Source organism: Spermophilus citellus (genome assembly GCF_964194105.1).
Source record: "Spermophilus citellus genome assembly, chromosome: 13".
In the NCBI taxonomy this organism is placed as follows: Eukaryota; Metazoa; Chordata; class Mammalia; order Rodentia; family Sciuridae; genus Spermophilus; species Spermophilus citellus.
The window spans coordinates 57,971,929-57,992,837 of NC_138193.1; the positions used below are offsets into that span (position 1 = coordinate 57,971,929).

The 20,909-nt window shown below is 37.5% G+C and overlaps 1 protein-coding gene across 2 annotated transcripts in view; it reads left to right on the plus strand.

The window, feature by feature from the left end:
- Nucleotides 1-768: 768 nt before the first annotated feature.
- The window catches only part of GFPT1 (glutamine--fructose-6-phosphate transaminase 1), a 66,211-nt gene continuing 46,070 nt past the window's right edge, over nucleotides 769-20,909 (plus strand). For both annotated transcript variants that reach the window (XM_081264644.1, XM_081264645.1), the window contains exons 1-4: nucleotides 769-970; nucleotides 10,721-10,828; nucleotides 13,178-13,285; nucleotides 19,663-19,788. In XM_081264644.1, the coding sequence (XP_081120770.1) occupies nucleotides 964-970; nucleotides 10,721-10,828; nucleotides 13,178-13,285; nucleotides 19,663-19,788 (349 nt within the window). In that variant the 5' untranslated portion in view covers nucleotides 769-963. The remainder of the gene's footprint in view (nucleotides 971-10,720; nucleotides 10,829-13,177; nucleotides 13,286-19,662; nucleotides 19,789-20,909) is intronic.

Sequence of the window (20,909 nt, forward strand, 5' to 3'; positions counted from 1 at the left end):
CTTGGCAGGAATGGTGGTATATTAATTTATAGGACTAACAGTTCATGAGTCAAACGTGCTGACGGCCAGTTTCCAGTCCTCTCAGGTGGGCCAGCAGAGTAGGGCCAGCTCTCTTAAGTCCAGGCGCAGAGTGTTGGAAAGTTGAGCCTGCCATTCCTCCTCTCTCCGAAATAAACTGAGGATTAGGGAGGCGATGGATGGGTATGGAGGGCTTTTAGAGGTCAAGCACATTACTCAGATCTTAAGTTGGGAATTGAAAGGCCTGTCACCAGAAACACTGCCCGAACCTGAATGGCGATTTGCAGTCAAGAATTCTGGTACTTCTCTCTTCTCTCCTCACCTCTTCCAATTATTTGCAGTTTTTCCCTCAGCTATATATCCTTTACCCACCCTGACTTGTCTCTCTCCCACGATCTCCTTTCCAAGTCTTTTGCTTTCTTTCTCCTCTTTCCTGCCTCGTGGGGTGCCAGTATTCGGAGCTTGGGCAGTTATTTGCTTTGCTAGCATTTCCATCCTCCTCCTTCTATCATTTCTCGCCGGCGCCCAATCCTCCCCTACTGCCGGGTTGGTCGGGTTGTTAGCCCGGAGGCGGCTCCAGGAACCTGAGGCGGATGCAGCCACGAGTCTGCCACGTCTTCGCTGCCAGCTGTCCAGCGCCTGCGTGGGGTCTGGGGGCGGGGCTGCGCGAGGGGCGGTATCTGCGCGTGAGCGGCGCGTGAGCGGCCCAATGGGGAGTGCCGGCGGCGGCGCGCTGCGCGCCGAGGGGCGGGATTCGGCGGCGGTTGCTGGCCGAGCCTGGGAGGGCGAGGAGGCTATAGTTACCTCGGCCGTCGCATCCTCGAGGGAGTCGTGTCGCCGCCATCCCCGCCCCCGAGCTTGTCCACCGCTCCTGAAGCTCTTGTGTGCTCCCGGGAATCTCGCTAGCTGTCTGCCCTTGGCCTTGCGGACCGCGCCTCCAGCAGCATGTGTGGTAAGGGGCCGCGGGCGGGGGGCGTGTTGCGGGGCGGTGCTGGGGTGCGGTGCGGGCGCCGCGGAGGCCAGAGACGCCGGGTGGGAGTGGGAGTGCCGAGGGTACGAAGTCTGGGTGATAAGGCAAGGGGATGCCTGCGGTGGTAGCTGCGGCTGTCGCGGGGGCGGGAGTCCGAGTGGTGGTCCGGAGGAGGACACCTGAGAGGCGGGCGGGCCCCAGAGGCGATCACAGGAGCCGGAGAGGGCGCCTTTGCGCATAGAAGGAACCAAGAGGAGAGAGAAATACCTATAGGGAAAAAGGAGGAAGAGTGCTGAAGGAAAGGCGAGGTGTGAAGGGGGTGTCTCTAAAAGGGTTCACCAGGTGAGGCAACCTGTAGAACATCGAGTGGCATGTTTTGAACTTATCTTGCATTCTTTAAAAACAAAACCAAACCTTAATTTTATTCTCTTTCTTTCAAGCAGGCCCAATAGAAAACAGATACTAAATCTAGCTAGAGCTACAACAATGATATTATATGTGGTCTTACTTCCTGCCACTCCCTGTCTCAACATAAGCCATCGCTAATCAATAACTTGATGAAGTAGGCTTAGATCTGATCCCCTAGTGTAAGAGGCCCTGAAATGTCCCTGGTGATGGATCGCACATCATGTTATCACTTGCATGTGCACCCATTTAAAATACTCGCTATGAAAAATTTAACGAGTGTCTTTCCTAGAACAGTTAAAAAGTAAAGTTAGACCCTTTTATTCCATGTTTGGGAGTTGTTTTATTACCCCAAAGTGTTGACATTTCCAGAATGGAATATTTTTAAAAATATTTTTTAGTTGTTGATGTACCTTTATTATTTATTTATTTATATGTGGTGCTGAGGATCGAACTCAGTGCCTCACACATGCCAGGCAAGTGCTCTGCCACTGAGCCAAAACCTCAGCCCTCAGAATGGAATCTTAAATTATCGATGTACTTAAACCATTGTCAATAAAAAGAATTGTATTTTTACTTTTCATTTTGAAATTTACAACAGACTTTAATCCTAGAAGACAGAACACTTTTTAAAGGGCAGTACAATTGTTATAGAATTGAAGCTACTTGGGAAACTTACTCTTTGCAGCCTTTGGCATGAAGGGACTGAGCAGGAGGTGGATTGTACTCACTAGTGTATATTTTTCCTATATTTAACTTTATGTTCATTTCAGCTTCTGAAAATGAGGAGCAGGTTTAAATTTAGAGTTGATTTAAAAAAAACACATAAAAACAAATGCCTATAAATAGCTTACTGAAATTAATAGAGTTGAGCTGATTTCAGAATCACTTATACTTTTGCTATGTCTATGTGGTTTTGTAAAACACATAATTAGTTTGGAGTTGTGAAATAGTGAATTTGCAAACTGGTTAATCCCTGTTGTGCTCATGGCATTTAACTGCTTTTGAATGATGAGTTGTATGCCTGGTATTCTGATTGCAGGTCATTTCCTCATCTTGTTCCAGGAAAAAAGGGTGTCAAAGTACTATAAGATTAAAAAAAAAAAAAAGACAGAAAAGATCTGGTTTAGGAAAGGTTTATATAAGGGTGAAACTTTCAGGGTGGAGACTAAATATTGACAGTTTTTGCAAAGCCAATATAGAATATTCATTCAGCAGAGTTTTACTGTTGAGAAAACCCATTATAAAGAATAAATAAGTTAGTACAACATTTTAGGCATTTCTGAGGTCCTGTTTATAACCCTGGCCATAGTTTTACATGATTCCAGGTGGGGTCCAGAATTTATTTCCTCTATAATGTAAATTCTGAAAGTTAACTGTTAAGAAGGTGAGAGTTTGCCTTTATTTTGCTCCCATAGCTTAATCACCAAAGTGAAATTTGGTCAGAAAAATTGAGTGGAAATGAAATAGATGGAAACATTAGAAGTTTCTAAATATTTGAGGCTGGGTGCAGTGATACACTCCTGTAATCAAGCAACTTGGAAGGCTGAGGCAGGAGGATCACAAGTTTGCCACCCTCTGTAATTAAGCAAGAGTTATGTCTTATTAAGAATGAAATAAGGAATAGAAAGGACTGGGAATGTAGCTCAGTGATACAATCCCCAGTAGGGGGGGAAAAAAGTAGAAAGGACTGGGAATGTAGCTCTTGGGTTCAATCCCCAGTAGGGGTGGGGGAAAAGTAATTTACCTTGTGATTACTTGTTGCCTAGTTTAGTTTTTCTAAAAGATTATTTTGTTTCAACCTTGTAAAATGTTGAAGCAGAAGAATAAGGATTTGAGTTTCTGTGATATTCTTTTTTCAATCAGATATACTGATAAAACTTAACATGTTTGTAACTTTTTATTGGATTGTTGAAAAAAAAAGAGATCATGTGGTCAGTCAGATTTGAGTAGCAACAGTGTGGCACTTTTTTGGGGGGGGCTTAAAACCTTTAAGGGGTTAAAAGTAAGGATTGTAAATCTCAGAAAATAATAGGGTACCTGTTTTTCAAAATATTTTATCTTTCATTCTTTGTAATACACTTGATTCTTTTTTATTTGTATTACGTTTGGTTTTGCTGAGAGGGTATCAGGTCACTTAAACTGCTACTTAAACCTTTTCATAGGTTTTTGCTGTTTTAAAAAACATGGAATTTTACCCTTCTGATCTGATGCTATATGTAAATTTTGCAAATGAGGTTCTACTCAAAAGCAATGGGGGAACTTGTAATTTAAAAGTATCCTGAGATGTATCTTTTTTTTTTTTTTTTTTTTGGTAATTGTATCATGTAATAGAATTGGAGGTAATTGAGGGATTCCGAGACTGGCTGTTAGGATGAGTCAAAACCATTACTGTTAACATATTGTTAGAAATCATACTGGATATAAAGAAGTTGTGAGAGAAAATAATTAATTGCTTAATAAGCATTTCCTCAGTTTTGTTCCTTAGAAAGGGAGAAGTTAATAGGTGCTGATTATGAACAGTAAAAAATGGGAAAGGGTGTTGTATGTTACACACCTATTTGGGAAAACTGCTCTTTGAGATTCATGATTAGTAAGATTAAGGATTCTAAAAAGTCCCCAAAATAAACCTGTTAGTTTAGTTTAACCCAGTATTTCTTAATTACTTTTTAAATAAAACCTCCTCATCCTTTTTTAGTATCCTGCAAAATAGTATTCTGTTTCTGTGGTTTGGAAATTCTTGACTATATTTCAGGTACCTAGAAAGTGTTAGAAGATACTTGAAGATATTTGAAGTGGTATCTTTATACTTGATACTCTGTCCTTTGGAGGGGTGACTAAAGCAAGGGAGTTGCCTTCAAGTAATTGCTTTCTAGTCAGGGGAAGCAAAATGAATACACATGGAATAGCTGTATGTGATAATCCACAGTCCTTGTTCATTACCATATCATAGACCACAAGAGGAAAGAAGAAATTCAGAGACTCAGAGACACCTGGGCTTTTAGGTATCTGTGTTAGACCAGGAGTATTCCTAATGATGGGGCATGATTCTTAGCGTGAGAAATAGTGTTGGCTGGTGGAGAGTGTTCTATGAGAGGTAATCATTGATGGCATCTATTACCTGTCTGTGAATGGAGTCAGAAATAGATTGAGAACCACCATTGCCAGGGGTGTTGATGGAAGAGATGTAGGTTCCAGGAAAAGAGACCAAAGAAGAGTGGTTAAAGGCAAAAGAGTCCAGATAGTATCTTTCCTTGGGGAGTCTGCAAAAGGAGAAAAAGGTCATTTTTGTGTGTGCGTGCGTGTGTGTGTTGCTTTTTTTTGTGTGTGTGTGCGCGCACGCACGTGTGCACTGCTGGGATAGAATCCAGTGCCTTGAATATAGTAGGCAAGTTCTCTACCACTGGGATATCCCCCAGCCAGAAGTCATTCATGATATTTTAAAAAATATCTTTATTTTACTTATTTTTATGTGGTGCTGAGAATCGAACCCAGGGCGTTGCACATGCTACGTGAATGCTCTACCACTGAGCCACAACCCCAGCCTGTCATTCATGGTTTAATATGCAGAAAGAAGTTAATTGGATTTGTTTATAGAGAAATCACCAGAGAAGTTGCACATATGAAGGTGGAAGGACCCAAGTTTGTGTTGAAGAAAAGGGTGGTCAATATCAATAACAAAGAGGGAGTATTTTGGGAATGGGATCCCTTAGGAATGTTGAAAAGTTGTTTTCTTGAGCTATGGTTCCTGACCTATAAACTGAGAAGTCATTACGGGGTATTCATTGCTTGATTCATACTGTACACAATGTCTGTAAGTTGAATAAAAATTAGCACACAAAATGTTCTGTATTTGTAAAGCTGAGGAATCACTCATCAAGAGCTACAAATAGGAGAGGCTAGCTTCAGAGGTTGGTATGGGGGATAATGTCTGTCTCTCTTGAATGTTTAGGGAAGGATGAGTGGTACATAGCATATTATAGTATTAGAAATGAAGATGAAGGTTTTAATTCTATAGTGAGAATCTACCAAAAATGAGAAAGAAGCTGAGAAGAGAGAAATAGGGATTGGAGAGTAATGTGATTCTAGACTCTAAAATAATATGTGGGGTAAGTTTGAAAGTTAGGTAAAGGATGAATTAACAGGATTTGTCAACAGTTTGGGAAGGCTCATATAAAAGTGGACTGAAATGAATGGATGAGTTCTGCATGTCTGTCATAGGTGGATACAGGGATGGGACTCAGGAATAAGAGCACAGTGGTCCCAAAGGTGCTGACTTGGCAGAATGATAAAAAGTTGTAGTATGATGTGAATAGTCAGAAAGAAATGGGAAGGATAGATGGACTCTTTGAAGACTTGTGAGAGAAAGTAAATGCTTTTATCTTGAGAAAGATGATCACTTAGGCAGACTATGAGGGAGTGTGTTACTAGAAACTTTAGGACTTAACAGTGCTTTGAGCTCCAGAATATTAAATGTGCAAGATAGGTGTCTTGGAGCACCATCCAGTGCAACATACAGTTTCAACAAGGGAGTGGAGACTTGAACCAGCACCTCCCACCCCCACATTCTGGGGATTGAACCTAGAATCTCAGATGTACTAAGCCTGTGCTCTACTACTGAGCCATACTCCAAGCCAAACCAGAGTTTTGTAAATAGGGGGAAAAACGATATAAAGCAATTTAAAAACCATAGAAGTAACTGAAATCCTTCACTGTGTTACTCTGTTGTAATTTTTTCTTTGTTTTTAGGATTATTGAAAATGTTAAGCAGGTTGCAGTAGTGCACTTGGGAAGCTGAAGCAGGAAGATCCCAAGTTCTAGGCCAGCCTTGTAAATTTAGCCAGACTGTCTCTCAAAACAAAATGAAAAAGGGCCGGGAATGTTAACTCAGTGGTAGAGTGTTTGCCTTGCATTAGTGAGGTCCTTAATTCACAGTACTGCAGGAAAGAAAATAAAAGAAAATATTATCTCAAATAGTACTTCTTTTTAAAAAGGAATCTCACATGTAGAATGTGACTGCATAATTATAATGTTGAATAGTTTTATGATAAGCATCAGATTTATGTGTATTAGTTTATTTCCATCATTTTAATAGCAAAGACTCAGACAAATCTTAGTAGGGAAGTAGTTATATAAAAAATGATAAATGTACTATGTTCTAGAATGCAGTATTAAGTAGAATGAAGTACATGTTGTACATACATAGAAAGATCACCAACATCTTAAGTTAAAAAATTACAGAACAATATGTATGCTATCATCACATTCATGTATTTTTTTTTAAAAAAGCCCTCTATACTGTGTACATCAAGGTTTGTAAATGTAGAAAAGTTCATAGCTAAAGGACAGGCATGATGTGTATGAGAAAGGGATTATTGGAACCTGTGCAGAAGTAGAAATGATTTTAATACTACATTCTATAGCATTTGTACTGTTTAAGTCTTTAATAATATGTAACCTGCATTATAAGAAAAAATAATTTAAAGCTAAGTGGCATTGTAGATGGCTTTTAAGATTCAGAAAGTATTAAATTTAGGGAATGAATTCGAAACTTATCACTGAGAGGTTACAATTTATGGGTCCCAGAATGTTGAAGCTGTCAATGAAAAAATAACAAAGATCTTTTATTCATAAATACATAAATTGAACTAGACTTAGCTAATGCCTTGACTAGTCAATTAAGTTATATTTAGGTTTAACAGTCTTTACTTGGAACCAGATTGCTTACAACGAGTTGTGTTGAGACTGAGAGTAGGTTGCCTCTGAAATTTTTTATGCAGGGTGTTCATAGTGCTTTTTTGTCACGTAGTTTTAGTTGATATTTCTAAAAATGATACCTGTAGGTACAAGAATCTGCTTTAATAAACTATATACTGTTAATAAGAAAACTTACTCTCTGAAAAAGCATGCTGATTTGCAGGTAGAAAATCTCCTATGAGTACAACTACTTTGTGAAGTATTGGATTAATTCAGAGATTGGCCTTTTTAGACTTTGTAGTTTCCTTAAGCACAAGTGTTTATTGGGAAGTTTTTGTTTCTTTTCTTGTAGTGGTAGGTATTGAATTCAGGACCTCATGCTTGCTGGGGAAATGCTCTACCACTGAGCTATATCTTCAGTCCTTATTCATTGGTAAATTTGATAAGACAAGTCAAAGGCCTAAAAATAAGGGTAATTAGTGATTTTTGTTCTTTTGTTGTTGTTGTTGTTGTTAAATTTTTTTTTTGTAGTTGTAGATGGACAAAATGCCTTTATTTTATTTGTTTATTTTTATGTGTTGCTGAGGATCGAACCCACTGTCTCATGCATACTAGGCAAGTCCTCTACAACTCAGCTACAGCCCTAGCCCTAGTGATTTCTGTTCTTATAAGCACCATTTTGAGTATGAATGCCTTCCTGTGAACACATCCTACATGCTTAATTAGCTGGTTATTTGCTATTGTTATATTTTCCAGGCCATCCCAAAATTGCAGATAACCTAGCAAGTGGACTGTCTTGGGCCAGTAGTGCTGTTAAGGGGCAGGTCTGTAAAACTGACAGATTCAACTCCTTAGTTCCCATTTTCCTAACTAGATATGACTTAGCTAATCCCCTTTCTTCACATACCTTATTATTTTGATCTTAGAAAATTTCTCTACACATGTCATGGTATCCTTTCATCCTTTTCTTCCTTCCTAGATAATGTCAGGAAAAACATGTCTTGTTTTTTTGCTTCCTTTAATCCTCTTCTTTTCTTTTACCAATAGCAAACCAAATAATGATTGAAATGATTATTTGTAAAAGAGGAAACAGGTTTGAGTTGGAACTTGATATATGTGTTTCACTGAACCTAAGATGTCACTGATTGGAAATGCATCATTATCTGAAATGAAAAGAAAGAAAATATGCATATCTCTAAAGCTGGAGAAAGTGTTTTGAATATTCTTTCAACATAACTGGTTCAGTTATCTGATTGTCTTTACCTTAAACCAGTCATGAATCTTAGCATTGCTAATAGGGAACCAGCAAACAATATACATATATAGCCCTGGAAACCATTCTGCCCTTGATTGAGGTTTGTTTTCTTTTTAAATATATTTTTTATCGAGACAGTATCCTTATTTATTTATTTTTATTTGGTACTAAGAAACAAACCCAGTGCCTCACACGTGGGAGGCAAGCACTCTGCCACTGAGCTACAGCCCCAGCCCCTTGATTGAGTTTTTAGCCTAATTCAATTAAGCCTTTAGACTTTCCTCCAGGTTACAGGGAATACAAAGGATAGGAGAACTCCTTTATCCAAACTTTGCGGAAACAATTAGATCCATCCTGAACTGTGATACATTCAACAAGAAAATTGGCCCTGCCCTGTTTTGGGGAAAATGGAACAGTTAGGGAGAGACTATTCCAGATTCAAATGTGAGTTATGATTCTTATTGAATCCTAGAGTAAACAACTAGCTGTAAAAGACATATATATGCTTTTGATAATAGGGAAAATTTGAGAAGTTGTATTTTTTTGGTACTAGAGACTGGATGCCAGGCCTTGAGTTTAACACTACCCATACCTGCTACCACTGTGTCCTATCTCTGAGCTACATGCCAAACCCTTTTTAAATTTTATTTTGGACAGGGTCTTGTTAAGTTTACCAATTTAGGTGATGATGATCTCTTAGGAGTGATAACATTGTGGTTTTATAGAAAAATGTTAACATTTTGTTACTTTGCTATTATTAATCTTTAATAATGTACTGTGAAAATTAATTTGGTAGGTACGATGTATGCAAACAAAATCATGTAAATGATTTAACAAAAAAATGAGGCCCAGAAGAGAAGTATAGTCTGTAGAGATGTTAAAAAGTGTTCAAACTGAAAGCAGGGAATAGTAGGAGGGCATGCCTGTATTCAGCAACTCAGGAGACTCAGGAGGAGAAGCACAAGTTCAAGGCCAGCCTTGGCAATTTAACAAGACCCTGTCCAAAATAAAAATTTTTAAAAAAATTGGGATGTGGCTCAGAGGTAGGACACAGTGGTAGCAGGTATGGGTAGTGTTAAATTCAAGGCCAGGGGTCCAGTACCACCAAAAAAAAAAAGGGGGGGGGGTCTAATGGATCATGAATGTTTCCAAAGCAATCTCAGAAGAAATCTCAGAATATCAAGCTGGATGGGGATTGTAGTTATTATCCTCAAATATCAGAGGTAGGAAATATTAGACCTGATTTACATCCCACATAATAGATGTTGTTAAATCTGTCATGGTTTTCCTTCCTATTCAGGAAATAGGGCCACTGAATCCTTTTCATTGATAGTTTGCAGCCACAACCAGTTAATAATTTGTTGGCATCTGCTGTGAAACCTGTTGGTTACCATTTCAAAGTTGTTCATTTCACAGAAGGGGAAGCTGAGTCAGGGCAGTAGAGTGGAAAACTTTGGGAATACACATGAATTAAAGGAATTAATAGGATTTCTTCAACCCAAGAGTACTTTTTAATGAGGTAACAAATGTTTGGTATGAATTTAATTAGTTTATGAAGTAATTAAAATTTTATAAGTTGGGGGAGGTTGGGTATCAATTTAGAAGATCTTTTTGCTGTTTTTGAAAAATGTACTTAGGATTTTAAGATTCACACATCTAGCCAAATTAAACCAATTAAATTGGAGTTAGAAATAATATCAAAGTAAAAGGCTGCTGTTGAGTTCATGTTTTTAAAAAGTGGATTTAATGCTAGCTACATCACTTTGAATCTTCTTTTTAATAAAATATTGAGTCTGTAACTCACCTTAAAAAGTTTATTTTTAGGTGGGAGCAGGGGCACATTCGTGTAGTTCCAGCTACTTGGGAAGCTGAGGCAGGAGGATCACTTGATCCCAGCAGTTTGAGGCCAGTCTGAGCAACATAGTAAGACTCCATCTCTTAAAAACAAAAAATCCCAAATCCCCAGTTTGTTTTATATAATTAGCCTTTAAATTATTTCAACAAATTGGTGTTAAATCATTGTATTTCATTTTTAATCTTCAAATGTATTACTTTTTTTGAGGGGGGTACCAGGGATTGAACTCAGGGGCACTCAACCACTAAGCCATATCCTCAGCCCTATTTTGTATTTTATTTAGAGTCAGGCAGGGTCTTACTGAGTTGCTTAGTGTCTCACAGTTGCTGAGACTGGCTTTGAACTTGAGATCTTCCTGCTTCAGCCTCTCAAGTAGCTAGTATTACAAGTTTCTGGCAGTATGCCTGGATGATTTTTTGAAAACAAAATCTAGCTTCACATTATTGAACATCCCAGGAATAATTATGTCAATTTTAATTTATTAATCAGAATTTTCCATTAAATATCTGTTTGTTTGCAGGTATATTTGCATACTTAAACTACCATGTTCCTCGCACAAGACGAGAAATATTGGAGACCCTAATCAAAGGCCTTCAGAGATTAGAGTACAGAGGATATGATTCTGCAGGTATTTCCTTCTTAAAAAATACGGGTTTTGCATGATTCTTGATCTAAATAGGGTGTTTTTATTATTATTTATTATTTTTATTATTATTTATATTTATATTTAATGGCTATTTAAAAAAAATTTTATGAATCCAACTCTGAAGAATTTCTATATTTTATCATATTTAAAGGGTTGTTAATATAATTATTAACAGTGTTTCTATAAAACAAATCATATGGTACAGCTTCATAGGAACAGAATTGTTGATTTTAATAAAATATTGAGTCTGTAACTCACCTTAAAAAGTTTAAGATTTACTGTATAAATCTTTTCTTTCCTGTAACTTTCTTTTTCTCCATGGATCCATGCTTTTATCATATAAACTGATCTGAGATTTTTCTATTTTATATACATGGCAAACCAAATAAAGATAACTTTCTGGCAACTTATGTTTGACTTTAGTTCCCCCTTATGTTGAGGGTCCACAAGACCGCCCTCAGATTCCATGCTTCCTTAGGATGGCTCATGGTTGTGATTTATTATAGCAAAAGAATACAAAGCAAAGGGATAAGGTGTGTGAGGTGAAGTCTAGAGGAAACCAGACACAACATGCTTCCGAGAGTTTTCTGGTGGAGTCACACAGGATGCCTTGATTTCTCTAGCAACAGTTTCACAACACATGTGAAAAGTCTATCAGGGAAGCTCATAAGTGACTCAGTGTCCAAGGTTTTTTGTTGGGAGGTGGTCACATAAGCTTCAGTTGTCTAATTCTCAACTCCCAGAAGAAAAGCAGGTGTTCTGCATAAGCTACATTGTTTGCATGAGTAGTTTAGGCACTGCAAGCCACTCTTACTCCATTAGGTGGCAAGAATCCTGAAATGCACATCCTCAAATGCCAGCCACATGCCACCTTGAGAGCAGGCCTTCCTAAGGATAGCAGGGTTAGACCTCTTTTCTGTACACTTAACATTGCTACATGGAATGGGCATTTATCTTCCTTGACTTCCCTTAGTAATAGAAAGTCAGCTCCTTGCTTAGCTTTATTCTTGAAATCCTCCTTTCTTAGCTTTTCTGACAATGTATCTTTTCATATAGATGCTGATCATTTATTTTCTGTCAGTTTTAGAGACTCCTTCTGCTATTGCTTAAATATGAATATTCTGTAAGATTCTCCCCTTGGCTCACTGGTGGGTGAGCTCTGATTACATCAATTTCCTGTGTGTTGGTGATTTAGAATCTGCATGTATTTTTTAATCCAGGTGTATTTCCCAAGTTGCCAGAAAACCTGTGTTTCCAGCACCTCCTAGAAATTTTTTCTGGACAGATGACAGTATTACAAACTTTGTATATTCAGAATTGAACTGAATACATAGCACTTCTCACCCACTCCATTCTGTTCTGTGTCCCTTTTATCAGTAATCATTCAAAAAGTTCTTTGAGCCTAAGAAGTATCCTAGAATTCTCCTTTCTCACCTCATATTCAGGCTATTCTGTTTCTTGGTATCCCTATCTTTATTGCCACTATTTAATTCAGGCCCTCTTTATTTTTGCTTTGCTGCAACTGTATCTTCTGGTAGCTGCTTTCTTTATCCTTTTTCTCCCTCTCCATCTCATCCTCTACACCATTTCCAGAGAAAATTTGTCAAATGTTTTTGCCATATTATTTCCCATTTTTGCCATTATTATTTCTCCGCTTGAAATGAGTGATTTCCCAGTACAATTAGGGTATTTTTTTTTCAAATTCCTTAGCAATTTAAGTAGAATCTCTAGAAATGCTTTTTTTTTAATATCTATTTTTTAGTTGTAGTTGGCCACAATATCTTTATTTATTTATTTTATGTGGTGCTGAGGATCGAACCCAGGGCCTCGCCCATGCTAGGCAAGCGCTCTACTGCTGAGCCATGACCCCAACCCCTCTAGAAATGCTTTCTTGACTTTCCTTCCTTATCTGCCTTCTAAGGCATGTGCCCCTCTTCTCCATTTCTCCATTGTGTACCAATCACAACCTGTAGTACTTTTATTATAACTTAAGTACACTAAGTTTCCCTTATCTATCTTTTTAACAATCTTTGAAGTTTGAGTACAGAAACCGAAGTCATTTTCTTTTATTTTGATGCTGGGAATTGAACCCAGGCCTTGTGTATGTTAGGCAAGCTCTCTACCCCTGAGCTACTACACCTCCAGCCTTGTTTTCATTTTTGTGTCAAGCAGCTATCATGCTATTTGACACCTAATATGTTTTTAGTAAATGTTAAATTGATAAATGAATTATATGAAAATGTAATAATTTTAAATTAAGAATTTTGCTTCGTATTGATAATCTTGGATATAGGCAGTGTCTAATTCTTGTTCTATTTCTATGTGTCTTAGGTGTGGGAGTTGATGGAGGCAATGACAAAGATTGGGAAGCCAATGCCTGCAAAATTCAACTCATTAAGAAGAAAGGAAAAGTTAAGGCACTGGATGAAGAAGTTCACAGTAATGTACTTAGTTTGATTTTTGCCCCTCTCCCCACTAAATACCGCATATTTTGGGACCCATTTTGAGGACAATGATTCTTAAAGTTGAAGCAAGGGAAGAAAAGTTCTTTTGTTACTATTTGGATTGGCTTTAAATTGTACATGAGCTTTAAAAATGATCATGACAACTAGGAAAGGAAAGTAGTTACATAGGGTTCAGAGCAAGCTCAGTGTCTTAAAATGAAGTAGCTTCAGAACTGCCATACCTGAGAAAGGAAGGGCTGTTTGTAGGACAAAAGCTGTTTTTAGTGGTGCCCTTGTTCATGTGTCTTCACTTGGTGGTTTTCACTTTACTTAATAATGGCCGCAAAACATAAGAGTAAGGATGCTGACAATTCAGACATACTAAAGAGAAGCCATGAAATACTTTTTTGATAAAAGATGTTAGTTTTCTCCTAAACAAAAAAAGGAAAGTCATAAGCAGAGGTTGGTAACATCTATAGTAAGGATGAATCTGTGAAATTATAAAGAAGAAAAAAGAAATTTGTGCCAGTTTTTCTGTCACACCTCAAACTGCAAAAATTATGGCCATAGTGTATGATAAGTGCTTAGTTAAGATAGAAAAGGTATTAAGTTTGTGTGTCATGTATATATAGGAAAACACATGGTATATATAGGGTTTGGTACTATCTGCAATATCAGCCATCCACAGGGTGGGTGGGATGGGAGGAACACTTGAAATCTATCCCTTATTGACAAAGTGGAACTACTGTATATTTTTCTGCAGAGGTGCAGAGGTGCGGAGGTGGTGTACCAGGGATTGAACTCAGGAACACCGGACCACTGAGCCACATCCCCAGCCCTATTTTGTATTTATTTAGAGACAGGGTCTCACTTAGTTGCTTAGTGCCTCACCATGGCTGAGGCTGGCTTTAAACTCATGATCCTCCTGTCTCAGTTTCCCGAATTACTGGGATTACCTTGCCTGGCTGTATAATTTAATATAGCTTCTAGCATTTCTTTTTTTTTTTTTTAATTGGTTGTTCACAACATTACAAAGCTCTTGACATATCATATTTCATACATTAGAATCAAGTGGGTTATGAACTCCCATTTTCACCCCAAATACAGATTGCAGAATCACATCGGTTACACATCACATTTTTACATACTGCCATATTAGTGACTGTTGTATTCTGCTACCTTTCCTATCCTCTACTATCCCCCCTCCCCTCCCCTCCCATCTTCTCTCTCTACCCCATCTACTGTAATTCATTTCCCTCCATGTTTGTTATCCCATTCCCCTCATAACCTCTTATATGTAATTTTGTATAACAATGAGGGTCTCCCTCCATTTCCATGCAATTTCCCTTTTTTTCTCCCTTTCCCTCCCACCTCATGTCTCTGTTTAATGTTAATCTTTTCTTCCTGCTCTTCCTCCCTGTTCTGTTCTTAGTTGCTCTCATTATATCAAAGAAGACATTTGGTATTTGTTTTCTAGGGATTGGCTAGCTTCACTAAGCATAATCTGCTCTAGTGCCATCCATTTCCCTGCAAATTCCGTGATTTTGTCATTTTTTAGTGCTGTGTAATACTCCATGGTGTATAAATGCCACATTTTTTTTTATCCATTCATCTATTGAAGGGCATCTGGGTTGATTCCACAGTCTAGCAATTGTGAATTGTGCTGCTATGAACATCGATGTGGCAGTATCCCTGTAGTGTGCTCTTTTAAGGTCTTCAGGAAATAGTCCGAGAAGGGCAATAGCTGGGTCAAATGGTGGTTCCATTCCCAGGTTTCCCAGGAATCTCCATACTGCTTTCCAAATTGGCCGCACCCGTTTGCAGTCCCACCAGCAGTGTACAAGAGTACCCTTTTCCCCACATCCTCGCCAGCACTCATTGTTGTTTGACTTCATCATGGCTCCCAATCTTACTGGGGTGAGGTGGTATCTTAGGGTGGTTTTGATTTGCATTTCCTTGACTGCTAGAGATGGTGAGCATTTTTTCATGTAGTTGTTGATTGATTGTATGTCCTCCTCTGTGAAGTGTTTGTTCATGTCCTTGGCCCATTTGTTGATTGGGTTATTTGTTTTCTTATTGTCTAATTTTTTGAGTTCTTTGTATACTCTGGATATTAGGGCTCTATCTGAAGTGTGAGGAGTAAAAATTTGTTCCCAGGATGTAGGCTCCCTATTTACCTCTCTTATTGTTTCTCTTGCTGAGAAAAAACTTTTCAGTTTAAGAAAGTCCCATTTGTTGATTCTTGTTATTAACTCTTGTGCTATGGGTGTCCTATTAAGGAATTTTGAGCCCGACCCCACAATATGTAGATTGGAGCCGGCCAGAGCAATTAGACAGACGAAAGAAATTAAAGGCATAAAAATAGGAAAAGAAGAACTTAAATTATCACTATTTGCGGATGACATGATTCTATACCTAGAAGACCTAAAAGGGTCTACAAAAAAACTACTAGAACTAATAAATGAATTCAGCAAAGTGGCAGGATATAAAATCAACACACATAAATCAAAGGTATTTCTGTATATCAGCGACAAAACTTCTGAAACGGAAATGAGGAAAAACACTCCATTCACAATATCCTCAAAAAAAATAAAATACTTGGGAATCAACCTAACAAAAGAGGTGAAAGACCTATTCAATGAAAACTACAGAACCCTAAAGAGAGAAATAGAAGAGGATCTTAGAAGATGGAAAAATATACCTTATTCATGGATAGGCAGAACTAACATCATCAAAATGGCGATATTACCAAAAGTTCTCTATAGGTTTAATGCAATGCCAATCAAAATCCCAATGGCATTTCTTGTAGAAATAGATAAAGCAATCGTGAAATTCATATGGAAAAATAAAAGACCCAGAATAGCAAAAACAATTCTAAGCAGGAAGTGTGAATCAGGTGGTATAGCGATACCAGATTTCAAACTATATTACAGAGCAATAGTAATAAAAACAGCATGGTACTGGTACCAAAACAGGCGGGTGGACCAATGGTACAGAATAGAGGACACAGAGACTAATCCACAAAGCTACAACTATCTTATATTTGATAAAGGAGCTAAAAACATGCAATGGAGAAAGGATAGCATCTTCAACAAATGGTGTTGGGAAAACTGGAAATCCATAAGCTTCTAGCATTTCTACGGCATTATTTTTTAAAGCATATTGTAGTTTTTTTTTTAATTATAGCATTGTAATTATACATAGTATTTTGGTTCATTTTGACAAAATAACACATATGTAAGGATTTAATTTCAATTCTTGTTACCCCTTTCCCCCTCCCCTTTATCCCCCTATACTCCCTTCTGTATGATCTTTCTTTTTTACTCCTTTATTCATTTATTTTATTTTCATATAAAGGTGAAATACCCTTTGAACATTTATATTTCTATATAATATGATTTTCTTAAATTCATTTCATATTTCTTCCTTTTTCCAATTCTTTCCTCCCTCCCTCTTGTTCTCCTTGTGTTCCACTGATCTTCCTATTATCTTTATGATACCTTGCTCCCTCCCTTACAGCCCCCTCCCCCACTGTCTTCTTTCTCTTATTTTGTTCCAGCTTTCACATGAAAGAAAACACTGGACTCTGATTTTTCTGAGTTTGACTTATTTCACTTAGCATGACTTTCTCCATTTCCATCCATTTACCGGTAAACACTGTTATTTTATCTTACTTATGACTGAGTAAAATATATATATATATATATCATATTTTTGATCGTTCATCTATTGACACACATTGGGGCCGATTCCATAATTAGTGATTGTGAATTATGTTGTTGTAAACATTGAAGTAGCGGGCTGGGGATGTGGCTCAAGCGGTAGCACACTTGCCTGGCATGTGTGCGGCCCAGGTTCGATCCTCAGCACCACATACAAACAAAGATGTTGTGTCTGCCGAGAACTGAAAAATAAATATTAAAAAAAATCTCTCTCAAAAAAAAAAAAAACAACATTGAAGTAGCTGTACCTGTATGCTGATTTTAGTTCATTTGGATTAATACTAGGGAGTGGAATAGCTGGATCATATGGTAGTTTCATTCCTAAATTTTTGAGGAATCTCTATGCGTCTTTCCATAGTAATTGTACTAATTTGCAGTCCCACCAACAATGTATGAATGTGCTTTTCTCCACATGCTCACCAGAGTTTATTATTTTTTTGTGTTTTTGACAATTGCTACTTTGACTAGAGTAAGATGAAATTTTAATATCTTTTTTTTTTTTTTTTTTTTTGGTGATGCTGGGGATTGAACACCAGGCCTTATGCATGTGAGACAGGCACTCTGCCAACTGAACTATGTCCCCCGCCCTTTAGTGTAGTTTTGATGTGCATTTCTCTGATTGCTACATATGTTAAACATTTTTTTCATATATTTCTGACTATTTGTGTTTCTTCTGAGAAATGCCTGTTTAGTTTTTTTTTTCCCCATTTATCAATTGGGTTATTTGTGGGGTTTTTTTTGGGGGGGGCAATGATTTCTTATATACTTTGGATATTAATTGCCTGTCAGAGGAGTAACTGGCAAAGATTTTTTTCCTGTTCTATAGGCTCTCTATGTTCTCAATCACTTCCTTTGCTGTGAAGATGCTTTTTAATTTGATGGCCATTCCACTTGTTGATTCTTGGTTTTATTTCTTGAGCTTTAGGGGTCTTGTTGAGGAAGTCAGTGCCTGCACCTATATGATAAGAGTGTCAACCCTGTGTTTTCTTCTAACAGTTTCAAGGTTTCTGGTCTAATTCCTGAGGCTTTGATCCATTTTGATTTGACTTTTTTAAAAAAATCTGTATTTTGTTTATTTATTTTTATGTGGTGCTGAGGATTGAACCCAGTGCCTCATATGCTCTTCCACTGAGCTACAGTCTCCAGCCCTTGATTTGACTTTTGTGCAAGGTGAGAGAGGGGAATCTAATCTCAATCTTCTACATATGGATATTGTGTTTTCCTAGTACCATTTGTTAAAAAGACTAAAAACATCTCTAGCAATTAGAGAAATGCAAATCAAAACTATACTGAGATTCCATCTCACCCCAGTCGGAATGGCAGTTATCAAGAATATAAGCAGCAATAAATGTTGGAGAGGATGTGAGGGACAAGGTTCAATTATACATTGCTGGTAGGACTGCAAATTGGTGCAACTGCTCTGGAAAGTAATATGGATATTCCTTAGAAAATTTGGAATGGAACCACCATTTGACCCAGTTATCCTACACCTCAGTTTATACCTGAAGGACTTAAAATTGACATACTACAGTGATACAGTCACTTCAGTGTTTATGGCAGCCCTCCTAATTAGAATAAGTTATGCTTATTCTATGTATGTATAATATTTCAAAATGTACTCTACTGTCATGTTTTTTTTTAAAAAAAGGATGTCCTTTCTCCAACATATTTTTTTGACACCTTTGTCAGATATCAGATAGCTGTAAGTATGTGGGTTTGTCTCTCTGTCTTCTGTTCTATTCCATAGATCTTCACATCTATTTTGATGTCAATACCATGCTGTTTTTGCTACTATAACTCTGTAGTATAATTTGAGATTCAGTCTTGGGATACTTCCTACATCACTTTTCTTGTTCAGAATAGCTTTGGCTATTCTGGGTCTCTTATTCTTTCAAATAAATTTAAGGACTGTTTTTTATAGTTCTGTGAAGAATGTCATTGGTATTTCGATGGGGATTGTATTGAATCTGTATATTGCTTTTGATAATATGGCCATTTTGACAGTATTAATTCTGCCTATCCAAAAACATGGGAGGTCTTTCTATCTTTTGAGGTAAGGTTTTCTTTGATTTCTTCCTTCAGTGTTTTCATTGTAGAATTCTTTCACTTTCTTGGTTAGATTAATGCCCAGATTTTTTTTCCCCAGGTTATTGTGAAGGGGATGGTTTTCCCTGATTTCTTTCTCAGCTGAATTGCTATTGGAATATAGAAATGTTACTGATTTATGAGTGTTGATCTTGTATTCTGCTACTTTGCTGAATTAATTTATCAGCTCTAGAAGTCTTCTGGTATATTTTTTGGGGGGTCTTCTATATATAGGATCATGTTGTCAGCAAACAATTATGGTTTGACGTCTTCTTTTTTCAATTTGAATCCCTTTAGTTTCCTTCTCTTGCCTGATTACTTTGGCTGGAGTTTCGAGAACTGTATTAAATAGGAGTGGTGGGAGTGGACACCATTATCTTATTCCTGATTTTAGAGGAAAACCTTTCAGTTTTCAGTATGATGTTGGCTTTGGGTTTGTCATATATAGCCTTTATAATCTTGAAATATGTTTCCCTTATACCTATTTTCTCCAGTGTTTTTAACATGAATGGTTGTCTATAGCATTATTTAATACTGGGTTTTTTTTTAATTTTATCTTCTTCAGAACAACAAGATATGGATTTGGATATAGAATTTGATGTACACCTTGGAATAGCTCATACCCGTTGGGCAACACATGGAGAACCCAATCCTGTCAACAGCCACCCCCAGCGCTCTGATAAAAATAATGGTATGAACATATTCTGTGTGCTTTGAATGATTGTAGAGGGTTAATAATGGGAGGAAGAATGAAGGCTCATATGTTTTTGTTATCTTAATTTTTCTTAATTTGGAGAATTTCAGATATATTCAGAAATAGAGAGCATATAGAACCTGATACATCCATTTCCCAGCTTTAACATTTATGCGGAAGATGACCAATGAAGTTTATTTTCTGTTTTGAAAGTCAATAGATATCATATTGTAGTTTGATGACTCTTCAGTATTTATTTTTTGAGTTACTAGATGTTAAACCTAGTGCTTCACACATGCTAGGCAAGTGCTCTACCACTGAGCTACAGCCCAGCTTTTTAAATTTTGTTTTGAGGTGGTTGCGTTAAGTTGACCAGGCTGGCCTTGGATTTGTGGTGCTTTTGCCTCAGCCTCCTGGTTACCTGAGATTACAGGTGTGTACCACTGTCCCTGTAGATAGATACACACACACACACACACACACACACACATATATTTATGTTTATATTTATATTTATATTTATAAATATATATATACATTTGGTACTGGGGATTGAACCCAGGGGCACTTTACCACTGACTTATATCCCTATTCCTTTTTTTAAAAAAAATATTTTTATTTGTTTATTTTTATGTGGTACTGGGGACTGAACCCAGGGCCTCATGCATGCGAGGCAAGGGCTCTACCACTGAGCTACAACTCTAGCCCCATCCCCATGCCTTTTTATTTTTTATTTTGAGATAGAGTTTACTAAGTTGCTTAGGGCTTTGCTAAGTTGCTGAGGCTGCCCTCAGACTTGCATTTCTCTTTCCACATCATTGGGAGTACAGTGACCATGTCCACGGTGCCTGTATATTTTGTATTAAATTGGTATGGTGTTTGTTTTCCTCTGGAGGTACAAAATGTTTTTCTTTTTGTGCTGTTAGCAGCCATTGATGATCATTGCCATAATTAATTTGTGTAAAATTTAAAGATAAAACAGTGTGGTTTTAAATTTCCAATTCAGGTCCAGGGATATAAGGTTTTTACTGAATCTCCTTGATCTGATATCTGTTTTTCCTTTCAAGCATGCTTAACCACTCTCAACATTTGCAATATCTTTATTTAATTTACCCCCT